Source organism: Amyelois transitella, chromosome 4 (assembly GCF_032362555.1).
Source record: "Amyelois transitella isolate CPQ chromosome 4, ilAmyTran1.1, whole genome shotgun sequence".
NCBI lineage: Eukaryota > Metazoa > Arthropoda > Insecta > Lepidoptera > Pyralidae > Amyelois > Amyelois transitella.
Genome location: NC_083507.1, coordinates 2,148,031 through 2,166,427, shown reverse-complemented (window position 1 = coordinate 2,166,427; position 18,397 = coordinate 2,148,031). Strand labels below are relative to the sequence as shown.

The following is an 18,397-nucleotide window of genomic DNA, read 5'->3' as shown; positions in this document are numbered from 1 at the left end:
GAAGACATTATGGCGTTCATATTGGCAGGTAATTAGGAAATTTGATGAGCTGATGGTTTTGATGCAGTTTGCGGTATTGGAAGTTGATGTGTTTTTTGTATTTATTTATGCAAAGTTATATTTTTACCTTTATGCAGCCACATGTTTGGAAAAAGTAATTTTCGATGAGAAGTTTAAAAAGAGTATTAATGTGTTACCAGTTAAAGGAATGAATAATTTCACAAAATAATTGAATCACAATATACAGATGGATCTTATCATATAATCTTATACATTATTGAATAAAGGGCAACTTGTAAGATAAAATAAACTTTAGAAGTACGACTCGATTGCGTTGATACATTTTTAAAACATTAGAATAGTCAAAACTACAAAACTAAGTCCCAGTCTAGCTGCAGACCCTAAAACTCTTTCAGAAGATGACAACAATAACAATCGGTCAGGATCGAGTGAAATCAATGAATCGAGATCAAAGCCACACAGTACAGCGGATGTGACAATAGAGGAGCGAGCGTATCCGCAATTACGTTGATTTGAGGCCCCAGTTACCCAACAAGGTACGGCCTGTTATTTAATCGTGTGGAGAGGTATAGATAAAAGGTTACTAAGTCATGGAAATACGGAGATGGATATATTTAGTGCTGATACTAAAACAAAAGTGCAAACGTATTCAAATGTTTTAAATAAACATCATTAATGATGAATGACACTGTCATCTGGAATACAAACATTATTTTTATCTAATCAACAAAGCTTATATCCGAATGGACTAATATCAACAAATACGAGTGATTTTAGCAGTTATAATACGCTACTTCAAAAACTCAAATAAATAGTAAAAAAATACAATGAAAATCGATAGAACGATACAAAAATGTTAACAGTTGTTCTTTTATGATAGCTTGAAAAGTTAATACAATCGCGAAAGTTCCATGCGCGTGCGACGGTCAAGTCACGGGGGGTGATCACCCCACACTATCAACGGAATAATAATAATCGATAATAGTATTTTTTTCTTCAAATGACTCTGCCATTCGCTCACCTAGTAGACCTCATGTTGAAAACATTCTGTGGTGTTCAAATATTTTTATTAAAATCAATCGCATTATTTCTTTCACTATTATCTATTTTGTATACTTTTGCTATTTTTGTAACGTATAATACACACCTGCAGTTTAGTTAAAGCAAAGGTGTGTAAAATAATCTTCAATTTTTTTTACCTAGTGGCTGCCTGTTGAATGATAACAGCCACCTATTTCTAATTACTCGTAATAATGTAGATATTCATTCTTATGAAACTTCTTCTTCGTCTTCTACAGTCAGGGTTCGTCACTACTCTCATAGTCCGGGGTGTAACATTGCCTTAAAACATTTCTTATGAAACATCATGGCAACAATAATACAAATAAATTTTTGAAAGTAGTAAGTACTATCGGAAGTGAATAAATAAAACAATTGATGTCTGACCTAGAATCGTCAGTACTGCAGTTATCAAAGTAAACAACAAAGTTATGAATGAAATGTGTGCACTCTTATCGAACGTTGATAACAGAAACAGTAACTGAGTTGTGAATGAACTTATTTATGTTAAACAATAAGATAATGATAGTGACATAACCAATAGTGCTTACATTTACCATAATGGAGAGAGTTATAAATAAGTAAAATCAAAAAAATAATATTAAATTCATGTATTTGAATTAACAGTTTTACTAGCCTTTGAGACTTTCAAGAGTTGAACTTATGGGATAGGTTTATTGTTCACTTATAATCATAAGTTACTGAAATGAATGCATGTTTCTCTAGAAATTTAGGGGAGCAAGCAATTTCCACCACCAAATTTTTATTTTGCCCTTATACAACGAGTTATTATAATGTAACGTTATCTTGAAGCTTCAAAAGGTTATAAAACTGACACGTATACCCTTATAAAAGAAAAGATATTGACACACAAGCTATTCTGAAACTGCATAATTTCTTTATGACCTCTTCTCGCTCGCGATGAGATATTAAAATCCAAACAGCTTTATTTATTGCTATGAGTTTAACTACTGTTACTGCTGTGGGCGTTCGAGAATTTGACCCAAAGACCATCGCATTCGTGTAATATTTTCTAAACTGTTTAAACTTAATTTTCTCAAAAACATTAACCTAATTGGTTTATTTGTATTTCGTCATTATGCTACACATACATATGTATCACGTTTGTCTCCTTAAGGGGTAAACAGAGACTAACAATTATGAGATTCGAATGACACATGTAGTAAAAATTCTAAGTTTGTTTTTGTGTTTATCCTTTTAAACTTAGTTCCAGCACAAATTGTAAAATGAAGGTTTAGTTTGAGGATGTATCTTACAAGGACTTTTATAAGAACTGATGCGCTTGTAAGAATTTTATTTCTAAAACCGTTTGAACATGTTGATCAAATTTTACAATCGATTTCGAGAGTATTTTTACCGGTATTAGTTTTGTTCGCATCGATTCCGATTATAATCGCGTGACCATCGATAATTGGAATCTATATTTGGGCGATTAAATGTAATAATTAGCGTTTATCGATTTCACAGTGGTTCTGTGCGATTTGACAGAAGAGTGTAAGTGGTTATTACTTTGGTATTTCGATAGATTGATGAAGACACAATTTTTCCCTTTCATAGATATTTCTTTTAGAAATTCTGAGCTATTGTTCCATTATACAGATAAAATATATCTTACTTAACTCACTATATTTTTGACAAATTTCATGTGGTAGGTTGAGCTTTCGGCATGTTTGTTACTCTTTAGAGCAAATTCTACCGGACATAATTTGAAAACTCGTCTGCTCAATTTACACACAAGCAAAGCCGCAGACGAAAGCTACTTGCCTAATAAAGTTCAAGGGTTTCCAAATCTTCGGGTCAGTTCAGTAGGTGTTGACTGGTTATCAGTTCGTTCCCACGGACCTGATAACCTTATCATATCCGGAATGACTGGTGATTTGCATAAATACTATTTGCGTTGTATTAAGTGATTGATTGATTCATATTTTTTTTCAATTTGACAGATTTATTTGGAGCAGTGGTAAAGTTTTTGCCTTTGATTTTGGTATACCGAGTTTGATATAAGAATATAAAATTGGGCCATCATGATGGTTTCATTATGTTGAATGTCATTATTCCTTAGTCGCTTTTGATACCCATGATAAACTGCGACTTCGTTTTTACACTTATCTCGATTCCTACCTTCTTTTGCTTCATCAACATTTATCACTCTCTTCATGCAAGCTCGTTACCCTAAACTGTTAGGGTAAGTTATTCCTGACCTAAAGTTTTGCCAAGTCATGAACTTCTTTCTAACGTTATCAATGTAAGATATTATAGGTATAATACAGCTAGTATAGTTATTTTATTATATCTTGTTAAGTTACTTGACTGCACCTACACAATTCTTATCAATGAAACCGAATCAAGTTACATACAAACAGACACAGTCGATTCATTGTATAATAACAAAAATTCGCTTACGACCAATTTCTGAGTATCGCGTGAGAGTAAATCATATCTTTATTTGCATACCAACGTAAAATGATACCGGATAGGATAGGATACATATAACATAACTAGCTGTGCCCGCGACTTCGTCTGCGAGGAAAAGTTATTTTGGGCATTATTGAAGGCCCTCAAGGATGAATAATTTTCCATTATTTCTTTGCTCCTTATATAGCCTAAAGCCTTCCTCACTAAATGGTCTATTCAACGCAAAAATAATTTTTCAATTCGAACCAGTAGTTCCTGAGATTAGCGCGTTCAAACAAACAAACAAACAAATATTAGTAAAAATCAATTTGAATAAAGAAATATATCAATACGAAAACTAAGAAGCGAAGGAAGTATGCAGAGATCGTGGCAAGTGGAAAGAGGTAGTCTCTGCCTACCCCTCCGGGAAAGAGGCATGATTTTATGTATGTATGTATGTATGAAAACTAAGATTTGAAGATTACAAGAAATCAGAAATATTTTCGACAGAAAAACAGACGTACGATCGCGTTCATATCTGCAGTCATAGTTTTAAAATTCTTACGGGTTAAAATAGCGTGCACTGAGGTTCCACTAGATACACACACACATGCATATTTAAAAAGAATAAATATTCCATCAAATGAATACGGTCTTTAATACCAATGATTACTAAGTAAAACAGTTTATTATTCTATGACATATAACATAACAAAACAGAAAGAGACGGTAATCAACGATGGCCGAACTGGGCCCGATTATTGTCGATCGAGATATCGTCGTGTCTCATTATTTGCATAAGATTTGCCTATAGAGGGAAGCCTGCGACTGCCAGATTTATGTCATTTCAATAAAGTTGAAAGTTTGTCTGCACACGACCCTAACATAGGTAGTGGTTCCTTTGAAAGTTATTGGGTAGCAATTTTATTACTTCGTGTGTGCAAGTGAGATCTAAGATATATTAGATAATCTCGCTTGCTCACACTCGTTTGTTCTAGTTACTAGCGTTACTTGGATTCCGAAGTTATTCAAGGAATTTTTGTCTATTTAAAAAAAAAATATTGTTACTGACAATTTTTAATGTTTCAAGGTGCCATTTGAACTAAATAACTGACTGACTAACTAACTAACTGATATCTAAGAATTACAATACCCGTGTCTTCAAACACGGAAATCAGCAAGAAATATTAAACAAGAGGGAGCAAAATAAAACATTCAATAATTAAAATTAGTAAATTTTATTGAAACAGTTTACCTATAGTTTTGTTTACATATTGATGATTATATAAAGGTATACATAAAGCATATTACAATAATTTACTTCTCATTTACTTATCTCCTGTTATTAAGGTTACAGCTTAATTATTCGTTTTCATAAAGAAAAGATATTGAAGCTGTCCTTAAAATACTATCTAAGTAGTAGTTTTAATATAAACTGGCAGAACCTTTCACGCACTATATGGACTCGATGCACAGGGTAGTTGTCTTGCACAAATGATATTGTTGGCATATCATCAATCGGATAAATACACCGCACAGTTGGTAACATGGTTTCTTCCAGCACTTGCACATAATGAGCAGCTGTAGGGCGTCCTGCTATCCACATCTGTTCTCCAGGTCCAGCAGCACTCATCCAGCCCCACATATTTACAGATATGCGTCCAGACTCCATATTTGGCACAATATTTTTTTCTTCATACCGAGTTGCATTTCTTCGCCATAAATGAAGCCTACCGTGTTGCTATGACGTAAACGAACTTTTCGTCTGTAAATATCGCTTTGTTCCAGTAAAAATCCAAATACTGCCGAGCAAAATGTTTTTGCTTATTTATTTCGGATAAATACGGCTTTCTTGCTGGCTGTCTGTGGAATAGTCCCTCACGGTGCAAACTCGACGAACAGTAACCACTGATGTGTCGAACTGTTCCGCAAATATTCTGGTCGGTATGAAGCCATTATTTTCGTACTGTTCCACCATGGATCTCCGCTGTGTGGCGTGTCGCTGTGTTGATAAGCGGACGACGGCCGCTGCGCGGTCGACTTTTTACACTACCCTCTTCTTGATGGCGCGTTACCCAACGTTTCAACGCTTGTTGTTTATTGTGTTATTTGTGTGAATGTGTGAGTGACAGCGGTGACTGCAAGCTATAAAGTTTTGCGAACTATGACTGCAATTATGAACGCGACCGTACAAACGTTCAGATTAAAACCATATTTACGACAAAAAGTCACAATTAATTGATAAGAGAGTTATTTAACACACAAGGTGTGAGTTAACGTATGGAATAGCTAAATTATCTATAGCGATATATTCCGTGGGATAGCTATGTGCCATCTGCTCAAATTATGACTGGTCAGTCAACTTTACCGGTTTTCGGCGTCTTTTGAGTGAGTTGTTTTGCTAAAATTTGATCTATCAAATGTCGTGTCTCACCATCATTGTTTAGTGTCAAAGGACGATCGGAATTTGGAAAAATGTATTTCATGAAAATACGTCTTTGCTCTATCTGTAGTTGTTTTCTATCTAATATTAAATTTTATTTAATTTGATTGATTTAATTAGAGTAATTTTTCATGTACTTCAAATCCAGAAGCGTAATGATGTATGATTAATAACAATTTTGACATAACCTATCCGTTTCAAAAACGGGCCACATTAAGTATTTTTTTATCAAGACTGTACAATTTTAATTGTCGACTTAATTCGTCACCCCGGGAGCTGGTCCCACAATCTGCAGCGTCAGAAAAACAATGGCTGACCTTAAAAGGTGGCAGTCGTCCGGCCGGTTTTTGCTGGCGGTACCCCAAATTGGGGAGTTGCGGAAAAACAAATGAGAAATGCGCCTTTTGTTTTCTGGAGTTCATAAAATTCTGGTAAATAAGGTGGAAGTCACTGGGCAAGAATAAGTTAAAGAACAGGCAAGGTTCGCTTCAGAACAACAAGTTCGGATTCAGATAGCTGTAGTACGGTGTTTAATAATGTAAGGTACTGTTAAAATCTGTACCTCATAGCTTATTTTTTGGGAAAACCAATTATATCAAGGAATGTATCAAATTATTTATTATTTAATATCGGGATTGTATCGTAATAGTACTGTAATAGCTCGGACTATCACCACTAAAAACTAAACGACAACTTTTCGATATCAAGAATTAAACAGAAAATTTTGGTCTTTAGATAATGGAGCTCACATAGTTTCGATTTGATAAAATCAGTTACGTTTTGAATAAAATTAATATTGTTTACACAAAATGGTTCTTAAAGTAACAATCTTACGAATGGAGTGGTCCGGTCACTAGTGAAAATTTAAAGCGGCGTTGAATTTGACAAAACAAGATATACTATCGTGTAAATAAACAGTTGTGCGCGTGGGAAAGCTATATTTTGACGAATGTAAACACAGATAAGGAATGAGACGTTATTCTTATTTATTTGGTTTGTAGATTTAGACTTTTCGGCATTAAAAAATAAATATTTGAGAACCTTTAAATTTATGATGCAATATTTATTTGGAAGAAAAGGCCTCTAAAAATCAAGTTTACAGCAAATGCTGTAAACTTTTATTTAGGCTAAATAGTCTAAATGAGTTCGCAACTATGCCAAAAATAACAATTTTTGAGGTGTTCAACATCTGATGCAGATAAAATTATTGCGAGATGGCATGTTAGTAGCCTGAATAGCAGAATAGAATGGATATGAATTTAAAAGAGATGAAAGAATTGACAGAATATTCCTTGCTAAGTTGTTTTTCTTCTAATGTTTGTTTCAATAATTTTACTTTCAAACCAAGGTATTAATTTTTGGATGAAATCTTTGTTGTATCCCTACTTACATGTTTTATTTTATGTTTTTCTTCTTACATCTTCCTTTTCGCCATTTTATAAATATAATTTTACTATTTGTAGTTTTATTGCATGTTATTATACAAAAAAATGTTACAACTGAGCCATTGATAAACGCCTAATCAGTAACTACTCGTACAAATCAAACTTTCAAATTGTTTACCTTTCACAAGTGTTAAGCAAACTTGTCCGAAATACGTTAAATTTTCCCATTTATATTTACTTTTTTATGTAAATTCAGTAATCTGCGTAATAACATTCGCTGATCATTTTTTTCATTATTCGATTCAAATCGGACAATCAGCATTTCCTCCCAACATTTGGGTGGTCTGGATGTCGAGTGATCGATACATCCAGATCTCATCTCACGTCTTCATGAGATATCGATTAAATTTATGTTTTTATTCCTTATTCAGTTGTTTTAATAGATTCAGCACTATTTCCTTTCAACGTTCTATGTGTTGGTCCTATCTGATCATCAAAAATATGCTGTAATTTTAAAAACTTTTTAATCAGATTCGAATTACCTTTATCTAGAATCGTTTTTCATTAGTGAATTAAAAACATGAAATGGGTAAATAGATGTTAATGAATAAAGAAAAAAAGAAAAACGTTCTAGTATTGTTTCGACCTCTTATTACAACCTGCATGGTTGCTATAGTTCTGGTGCTTCAAGGCCGACCACAAATCAATTTTATATTTTCAACATATAATGCGATATCAATGTTAAAATTGCTGATCAGTTAAACGTATTAACATTTACGTTATGCTATTTGTAAAAGTATATGTAATAGTTTATAATTTACAAAACTATAATTTATTTGTATGAAAAAAATTGTACCACTTTGTTCTTATGTTGTGGTTTTAAGATATTTTTCATTTCTCCATATTTATTTGAACTTTTTATTACTTTTTGAATTATCATTGTTTCCAATGCTATACTAGTTTCTCAATCTGTGTGGCAATGCATATCAGATGAATCTATGCTAATTCATATAAAGTTATTGCTGATAAAGATCTCGCAATACCAAAAGACGGGATGCATCAGATTGTTATCAATTCAGATTTCGCGCCAACAATCGATCAGTATTTTATTTTGTTTTTGGTACGATGTCGACACTGCCTGCATTTGCATTATATTTTTCTTCGGCATCTTAAAATTCTACATTTTTAACAGCAATGTTTTTATTATTGCAACCATATTTACAATGTTCTTGAAATATGTTTCCTTTTTTTCAGGTTTCGTTTCCTGCTCGCCCTCTCCTTGTAAGAATGGCGGGACCTGTCTCTCGTCGCCCCGGGGAGAATACTTCTGCAAGTGAGTCTCTTTTTTTTATATCCAAAAATTTCAGCGATGATCATGTTTTTTAATTAAAATTGTCAATCGATAATTTCGACAATTTTTTTAAGTAAGAATAATAAACAATATCACTTACATGTATCATGGCTAAAAGTTATTTCGTGTGCTTTATTTAGAATTCTTTATCATTTCATTTCATAGAATTCTGCTTGGCGGTTATTTTCATCGTTTTAATATATGTCCAAAAATTTATGCTTGATTCATTTCATCTTGAGTTCTATATCGTAACTCGTATGATACATATTTCCCTGGCAGGTTTCTGTAACGTCCGCTGATGTAGTATCAATTGAGGGTTCCGATGTGCCCCCATAAGACCCGGTGTGTCGAATGTTGGACAGATGTGCAAGCCCTTCTGTTGAAATGGGCCCTAATTGCAATAAAAAAACGGTTGAAAGCTTATGGTTCTTGAAACATTAATCGATATTTTTGGCGGCTTTCGGGTTAAACTTTAATGGACTTATTACTTTATACATAAATTTGATACAACCGTTTAGTGATAAGTTTTTAATGATAACTTTACAGAATAATGCGAAATATCGTTGTAATGGTTTCTGGTATTTTTAGAATGTTTGAGATTTATTTAAGCTTAATTTTTTATTTGTCAATATCAATCAATTACAATTCACTGTCAAGATTATCAAAACTGTCATCTCGCTCAAAGGCGCTACTCTCAATCGTTGTGTTAATGCACTTGCCGCTTTTGATACGGTCTCAATTTACATCGAATGGATTTATATTAAATGTATTTGTATCAAGTTATATGAGTGGTTCGTGATCTTGCAGTTTCACAATGCGAATACTTAACGTTATCATGTTAGGACGATGGCCGTTCAGAAATGTCAGCCAAATGACCTTCTTTAGGCTTAAAGTTGGCGGATGCAAGTTGTGTGCTGCGTTCATTTTGTACATTTGTATTTACAAAACTAGCTTTTGTTATTAAAAAAGAAATTTTGTTGAATTCGTTCCCAGCCAATTTCTTCCAGCAAATTTTTACAATCACTCCAAAATTTGCAACAAATATGGATAAATCCTGTTAAAATTTTATTTCCTAGATTGCTTCGAATACAAAATTTGTTTCACATATAATATCTTCTGTATTGTATATGTCAGATATATGATTGATAATTTCTATATGTCTTATGAACCATAACCACTGTGAAGCTTCAACAATAAAAATAATATGAATAATATCACCAACAAATGCAGCTTCCCCATCATCAATCGTGCTGAACGAAACACAACGCCCACAGCTAGTTGCATACAATAATGCATTTCCAGACATCCAGCCAGGCCCTATCTGATAGCCTTAGCGGAACAATTCACACATACACTATCCTTTAGTGGAATTATATATCATGTTGAATATAGAACTACTCTTAATTCTCAAAATGTATTAAATTCAACAGTTACTATCACTGCTTTAAAAGAAAGAAATACACCAGTTTTTTTTGTTTATTGAAAAATTCGACCAATGTTTCCTTTTTTTAAAATATGCACTATTTCTTCATAATACGTTCATTTTACGAAAGTTTTTATACAAATAAGTGTGAGGTACGATAAAGTACATCTCTTTATTTTATAGTTGACGGCCTATGTGGTGTAGCGCTTGTCTGTGACCTCAGAGGTCCCGGGTTCGAGTCGCGGCTAGGGCATGATGAGAAACGAACTTTTTCTGATTGGCCTGGGTCTTGGATGTTTTTCTATATAATTATTTATTATAAAATATAGTATTTTTGAGTTAGTATCTCGTTACACAAGTCCCGTATTTATTTATTTATTTATATTTTCCATCATTGGACGATTATTTCAAATTTATAGTCAAATTATCAAAGAGCCATGGAGAGTGAACAGATTCTCACCCATTCGCCACTTTGACCTCACCTCCTCTTTACACCTGGACTCGTTCCAGTTCGGCGCCCTTTGTTCCCTCATTGGAGATGCTCATTAAAACGATACCCTCATATGGTTGTACATAACCTTTTAAGGATATTGTACGCTACACATATTTACTTTGACTCGGAATGGAGCGCATCCGTTTGTGAGTTTGATCAGTATTGTTTGGCCGATAATGGATCGTTATTTGGTTTATTTAGTCTTTTCGCATGGTCGTAAATTTATATTTACTGATAGTATAGTGCAAATGGTTGATAAGTTTTACGAAAGGAAAAGTTTTATGAAAGGTTCAAAAATATTCAAAAGATGAAAGAACACATACATACATATAATCACGTCTATACCCCTTGTCTAGAGAGAGCCTTCACAGTCTTGAAAAGACTGAAAGGCCACGTTCAGCTATATAGCTTAATGATGGAATTGAGCTTCAAATAGTGACAGTTTGCTAGCCTCTACAAGAAGAATCCCAAGTTAATTAGCCTTCCCCTAAGTCACCTTTTACGACATCCATGGGAAAGACGTGGAGTGGCCTTATTCTAAAGTGCCGAAAACCACACGGCACGTGAAAGAACACTTAGAAAAGATTCGGGTTAGAAATAAATTTTTGAATCAGATGCATTGATAAAAGATAACGGCCTCTGTGGCTCAGCGGTAGTACGCTTGTCTGTGACACCGGAGGTCCCGGGTTCGAATCCCGGTCAAGGCATGATGAGAAAAGAACTTTTTCTGATTGTCCTGGGTCTTGGATGTTTATCTATATAAGTATTTATTATAAAATATAGTATCGTTGAGTTAGTATCTCGTAACACAAGTTTCGAACTTACTTCGAGGCTAACTCAATCAGTGTAATTTGTCCCGTATATATTTATATTATTTATTTATAACAATTGTCCGGTGTCTAGCCGTGTCGGTGAACTGTTGTGGGCGGCGGCCCCATTCCGGTTGATGTCATGCTGCCCAGAGATGTGATAGAGAATATATAACAGCATTCCTAGATATGCCGTGTAGTTCCGGGCACCAATACAAAAAAGAATAGGACCACTCCATCTCTTTCCCATGGATGTCGTAAAAGGCGACTTAGGAATAGGCTTACAAACTTGGGATTCTTTTTTAGGCGATGTCACTATTTGAATCTCAATTCTATCATCAAGCCAAATAGCTGAACGTGGCCATTCAGTCTTTTCAAGACTGTTGGCTCTGTCTACCCCGCAAGGGATATAGACGTGACCATATGTATCTATGTATGTATGTATTCCTAGATCCACTTGCAATTCTGGCTAAGTTCCAAGATTATGTCAGTCATAAGTTTGGTTTTGTTGCTTAAAATTTTGAAGGTTTTTCTTTTCTACTCTTATCACTCAACTCATCATCAGGTGCTAGTCTCGTTTGCATCCTCACGAGATGTGCGAGGTGTGAGCATGATGCTGGATTATGTAAGTGAGGATTTTACAAGAAGCGACTCCAGACTGACCTCTTTAACTTTTGAAGTGAGCATAACATGATGTTAGTCATCTTATTTTTGACATGATATTGCAAAATTGTGACGAGGGTTCAAAAGTTTCACTTTTAGCATTTATTGATGGCAGCCTGCAAAACGAAACACAATCAATCCTTAATCTTTGACATTCCGAAGTAAATTTATAACTGAAATAATACTAAGGTAAATTTCCACATAAATTTCCCCAAATAGATTAAATTCGATATTATCAATAATTCACACGTTTGATGTTCTCACAAATCTATCCATCCGTTAAATAATAAAAGGGATGGAGGATTTGTGATTGGATCGAATAGAAATAACAATTAGATACCCTTCTCCACCGCACGTGACCAAAACATTATATCATGTTCAAAATTTGTTGTCCGTAACATTTCTAAATTATAGGCGGATAATGCATAACGTTTATAGAATATTGCTTCTAATTCAAAGATAATATTTGGTAAATGATCGGAGGATTCGTGTGCATCAAAATCATTTCTGCTCTCATACAAAACAATAGAACGGGCTTTTATTGAAATCAATTTGGATGGCAGGCTTCTAAAGAGGTATCCGCCCACTTGGGATAAAATGTTGAAAAAGAAAAAATGATCACGATAAAAGGCCATTGCTCAATTCTTGTAGTTAGTTTAATCTTATTTTTCTTCTTAAAGTTAAATAATGCTGTTAGAGCATAAATTTGAATAATATTAATAATGTTTTAAGTTTTTTCTTATTCTGCAACTTATTATGAGGTAATTGTGCCAAAAACACTTACAATATTATTATGTTTGGTTTTAGTAACTGTTTTACGTGTGCTCTATTTATTTGCTTACATTGTTGCTAAATGTTTAAAATTCACACGGTACCATAGACCACTACTTTTTCATATAAATTTAGCTAACCATAAAATCGTGTAACATAATGTTACATATACACAATGTACCGTTTCTAATAAAACAAGCAATTTCACATAAACACCGATACTTGTACCAAAACTGCTTCAATTTCCAAGAATAGTGCGCGGGAAGTGAACCTGTGACCCTTGGACAGCGCACACGTCGAGTCACTCACGAAATTGTTATTTGTTTGTTGATTGTTATGCTCAAACGACGTAATCTCTCCATCTTACCTCACATTACTGATGTTTTCAACCATATAATTATCAGAAGTAATATTAATGCGAACCATGAGTAAGATAATTAAGGAATCAAGTGAAGAAGTTTTACTTGTATCTGTTTATTGGCTTGGTTTTACTTACTTTCTCCTCTTGTAAGTATATTCCTATCTTTATTTTATATGCATTGCTAACATCAAAGTACAAAGTAACTAAAAAAAAATGGTTTACTTCAAATGTGCCTCTTATTTTATAAATAGTACCATCAGCTATACGACCAGTTACATATCGAACTTACCATGACTTCACTAGTTGTATTTTTTTACTTAAGTCACCTTCTGTGACCTAAATGGAGTGGTCCTTATTCTGTCTTACCGGAAACCACACGGCCACCAGAGACTTCAAATGTATGAAGTCAGAACTACGACACTTGATCAAATTTCATTTGACGGTAAAAATTTCAACGACCGGTACCAATTGTCTAATGAGACGTATAATGATTGATATAATCGTGATAAAGTTAATACCAGATAGAGTTTCGTAGTAAAATGTAAATCAGGGCCCAAATTGCCGTACTAAAGTTTTACGGGGCTCGATTACAAAACGTTATAATAGATGGTGACTGTGGTTTTATGCGAGAAACATTACCAATAAAACAAACGCAAAGGACATTAGACGCTAAACCGACTTCACACGGAACGTTACGTAATTGAGCCGAAAACCCGAAACTTACCAAGGACAGTTGTGCAATAGTGAATTCTAATCTAAATAGAATAGGCTGTATAGTTGTTAAATCTATTTCATTTCTAGGTATATATATCGCTAGTCTACTTGTTTATTATGTACTTGTATTATTAAGTATCACACTAATTGTTGTCTTGGGTCTGTATCTAATGTTCCTTCCACAAAACTTTCCTTTCCTTTATCAACAAAAATAAATAGGTTCTTACGTATGTATTTCTTTAATTTCTCTTCAAACGACACAAGGAGTTTTGTTTGTAACCTCAATTTATGTTAATTAACAAACAATAGGCTGCTTGTTACACTTAAATTTCACAAATGAATACTGCCTTTATGTCCTCTTCATATACAGCATATACAGGGCATTAGACTAATAATTTGATTATCATAGATACCTTTAATTTCATTCAAATTCTCTTGATTTTTTCTCTTTTTTCTTTCAACACCTTCGAAATGATCTAAGCCGTGTTGCGCAACCTTTTAGAGGCAAATGCATTTATAATAAAGGAGATGGTTCGTAAGAAGTGCATTAAGTGTAATCGTAGGCTGGCTACCTCGTTACACCCAGAGTGCAACGGAAAGGTCCACTTTTTCTTTGTTTGATTTACTTTAGAACATAATAGTAGCACTTCCTCAAGTTTCGAAATTGTCGAGACCGTGGGAATTTAAATTATAGTTTTGGGAACTGTTATGTCATGAATCAAGAAAAAAATGTGACAATATATTTTATTTTCCGGAAACGTTTATTTCTACTGTTGTCATGTGTGATAATTATGACACAGTATTTTTTTTGGTAAAGTATTACTTACGACATTTAATTTTAATAGACGTATAATTAGTTCAACTCAGTCGATTACCTATATATTGTGTTTGCTAGTAACTAAAGTCATTGCTTTTAAATCTTGAACGTTTCAATTAACAACTAAGTACAACTTTCTTAGCCATATTTTTCCCCAACCGGTCAGCCTGTCCGTTCATCTCGAGAATATTTACAACGATCTTAAAATAAACAGGGACATTAAGCTACTGGTTTTGCAAATCAGCGCTTCGGCAGGCAATAAAAAGGCCACGTAACGCGTATGCGCAAGTCTTTGAGAAGGAGAAACCTCATACTGTTTGTTATTTTTTTTTATAAATGAAGCAATATTAACCTCAATATTAGATCGAAATTTGATTGTGGGATGTTATTAAGTATATCAATTATACATATATTAAGACGAACAACCAAACTTCACATTGCTCATCTTGAACTGACTTTATAATCCTGATTACCTAGAAAAGATGAAGTTACTAGCCTGTAAGATCTAATATTAAATTTATGGATGATCTTATGCCAGCCTTTAGGCCTAAGCTGGGCATTGACCTTTACGTTTTTGCACATCGACGATGGTAAGATTACATTGACTATATTTAAACTTACATAAGAGTCGTCGTATATAGCATAACTATTTTATCTGATTTCGTTACTGCTACTGGCATAGCTATTAAAATCGTAAGAAGTGAGAGCAGGTAGAATATTAACCGGTTTATTTATCTGCAACTGCATTTTCATACAAATTATTTATTTTTTATAGATTAGGTGTGTCTAATACTAGAAATAGTTAAAGAGACAGTGGACTAGGAAGAAAAAGAGGAACACTATGATAACAGTGAGCTACATGAGAGATCGTGCGTAAAAGATAGTTAGAACGCCGAATCACAACACAAGATCTTAATCCACATCAACTGATATGAACAAAGAGAGATTTGTAATGATACATATAATGTGGAATTGAACATAAAACGCTTTCAATTTAAATGAAAGAGGACAACAACTAATGGTTAATCGGAATTAACGAAGCAATGTACCAATAAAACATTACTGAAAAGCAATAAAAGGTCCTTTTTGCGTTGAATTAATGCCATTAAGCCATGATCGATAACTTTTCTCATTCCTTTAATCGCACTATGTGGTTACTTAAAAAACAGCCAAGGATACAAGACTCAGCCCAATGTAATGGTAATTGCGTACGTGTATTAACTCTGTATCGACTATGATTGAAATGTAATACACACAATTATAGCATCAATTGCTCGGTAATACGGCATAATACGGCTTAAAGTCGGAAAAGACAGTTCACGATTTACGTGCCGGTAGTATCTGTTAAGATATTAACGTTTTTTGTCCCTTTTTAGGGTGATGTACCTGACAGAGAAGAAGAAATCCCTATAAGATCAGGATTGCTTATTCATCTATTTATTTTCACGTTGAAGGTTTTATTCGTAGGCACATAATTATGGATAGTAGAATTGCTTGGTGGCATCAAGTTTAAAGTTATTGTCAGTCGGTTTATTGCAACAATACAAGAGAGGCTGGAGTCGGCTGACTCATCCTCAATCGCGACCAATTAAGAGAAATATATATGGAAAGATTTATTGGCCAAATAGCTGAACGTGGCCATTCAGTCCTTTCAAGACTGTTGGCTCTGTCTACCCCGCAAGGGATATAGACGTGAACATATGTATCTAAATCTTAACTGGGCTATCAAAACCTTAACTTCTGATATATTTACTTTTAATTTCGTCGTTAATAGTATCACGGAACCGACGAGTCCGTCTTGCAATAGCTGATTTTCGGCCTCTTATTACTTTTGGTAATACATTTTGCTCAAAATTGCGAGGCCTGCGTTTAAATCAGTGTCCGTTTTGGCCGGCGAAACATTTTTGGACCCACCAACAGCGTTGCTTACTTTGTTAATTTGCTTAAATTGCGAATACCTAAGTTCCTTACATAGTTTTTAAAATGACTGTTAATTACAAAATTGACCATTCTTGGTTCCAAGTATTTACACAATTAGAGTAAAGACTTTAGTTATGATTTGTCCTTTTTGTGTATTTTATTCATGTTTAGCAGTCTTAGATTTAAAAACAGTTGGCCTACATGTAATTTTAATAATAAATAAATAAAACTTATTGACCATATAATTTGTGACAGAGTGAAGGGTTATATTTGGTGGTTTATAAGCACATTAGTACAATTATTAATTTTGTTAATGTGCTTTTGTCTAAGTATAGATAAAAAAGAATACGCTATATATATCAAATCCTTTAAATAAGTGTGATTTTTTTGCGCATTCAATCTGCGTTTGCAATGCATATATACGATTTTACGTCCACTGTATGTATGTATATGCGTCAATGAATCAGAGTTGTCCAAAACTGTGATTCAGATAAAGCTTCGATGGCAAAGTTTCCGACGAATTCTATCAAAATTCATCGGACCATAAATAAGGCGACGTCTATACTTTTTCTAAGGATGGCCATTCTTGGAACAAAATAAGAATAAGATATGGAATTTCTCCTCGAGACGGCATGCGTGGACGATCATTTTCATGCCATTATCTGCGGAACCGGTTTGTTTGCGAATTTGAAACAATGGCTGAACCATGCGCTTGCCCATTCGGTCCGCCGCCGAAGTGATATTCCGAAAATCGTGGTGATCATTAAATAGAAAGATATGATTTACATATTGTATTCGTACGGTTCTGATTATATTCTCGTAATGCAAACAAGTTTTAAAAGACATAGACTTAAACATTTAAGTTTTAACAATGGTTTTGAATGTCAAAACAACTTTACTAAAACCTATAGCTATAAAAACTAACCCAATTGAGAGCAGATCGATCAACTCAAAAGACATAATTTTATATTGTAATACAAGAGAAGCTGAAGCCGGCTGACTCATCCTCAATCGCGACCAATTAAGAGAAATATATGGAAAGATTTATTGGCCAACTAATTACATATCTCGGTACAAACATACATTGCAATGAATAACAATCAGCCTGGAGGTATCCAAGCGTTGCTGTGCAAAACGTGATACTATTTGTTCTTATATTCTGTAAAGGGTCGTAGGTAATCATATAAATACAAAATCTTATGGCAAAGACAGAATATCTATATTTACTTCAAAGTTTTGAGATTCCACAACTTGTTTAAACTAAGCATTTATTGAATACACACTATTAGTATAATCTTATTAGCTTGCTTTCTAATTTCGTTTAAATAAGGTATAAACTGTCGTAAACAGTAAGGTTTCTCAGCGATATTGTCTTTTCCCGAGATTCAAATGAGTACATGTAACCAAATATGCAACAATATACAATCAACCCGGACCGTTCCCATTCTAGGCTTCTGCTGAAAATATTTGCGGCACAGAAGAGTCATTCTTATTTTTTTTTTTTAGTATTTCGTACCCTTTTATCACTTATTTATGTACATATACAGTGCCTATAATTGGCTTGACTATGTTTCTTGTAATTTATTTTATTACGGTTTTTCATAAATTATTATATTAATGATATTTTAATTGTTTTGTAAGATATTACTGGCAAGGGTTATAGTACCTTTCATCTATTATCACTATTCTAGAAATTTACAGTACAACAATGATTTTCGTGTTCTTAATATTCCCTGTGATTTCATTAATTTA

At 33.7% G+C, this 18,397-nt stretch overlaps 1 protein-coding gene across 1 annotated transcript in view; it reads left to right on the top strand.

Moving 5' to 3' along the window:
* The window catches only part of LOC106130950 (neurogenic locus Notch protein), a 126,829-nt gene that overhangs the window by 30,851 nt on the left and 77,581 nt on the right, over nt 1-18,397 (top strand). Inside the window, exon 2 of the mRNA XM_060954060.1 lies at nt 8,578-8,656. Within this exon, the coding sequence (XP_060810043.1) occupies nt 8,578-8,656 (79 nt within the window). The remainder of the gene's footprint in view (nt 1-8,577; nt 8,657-18,397) is intronic.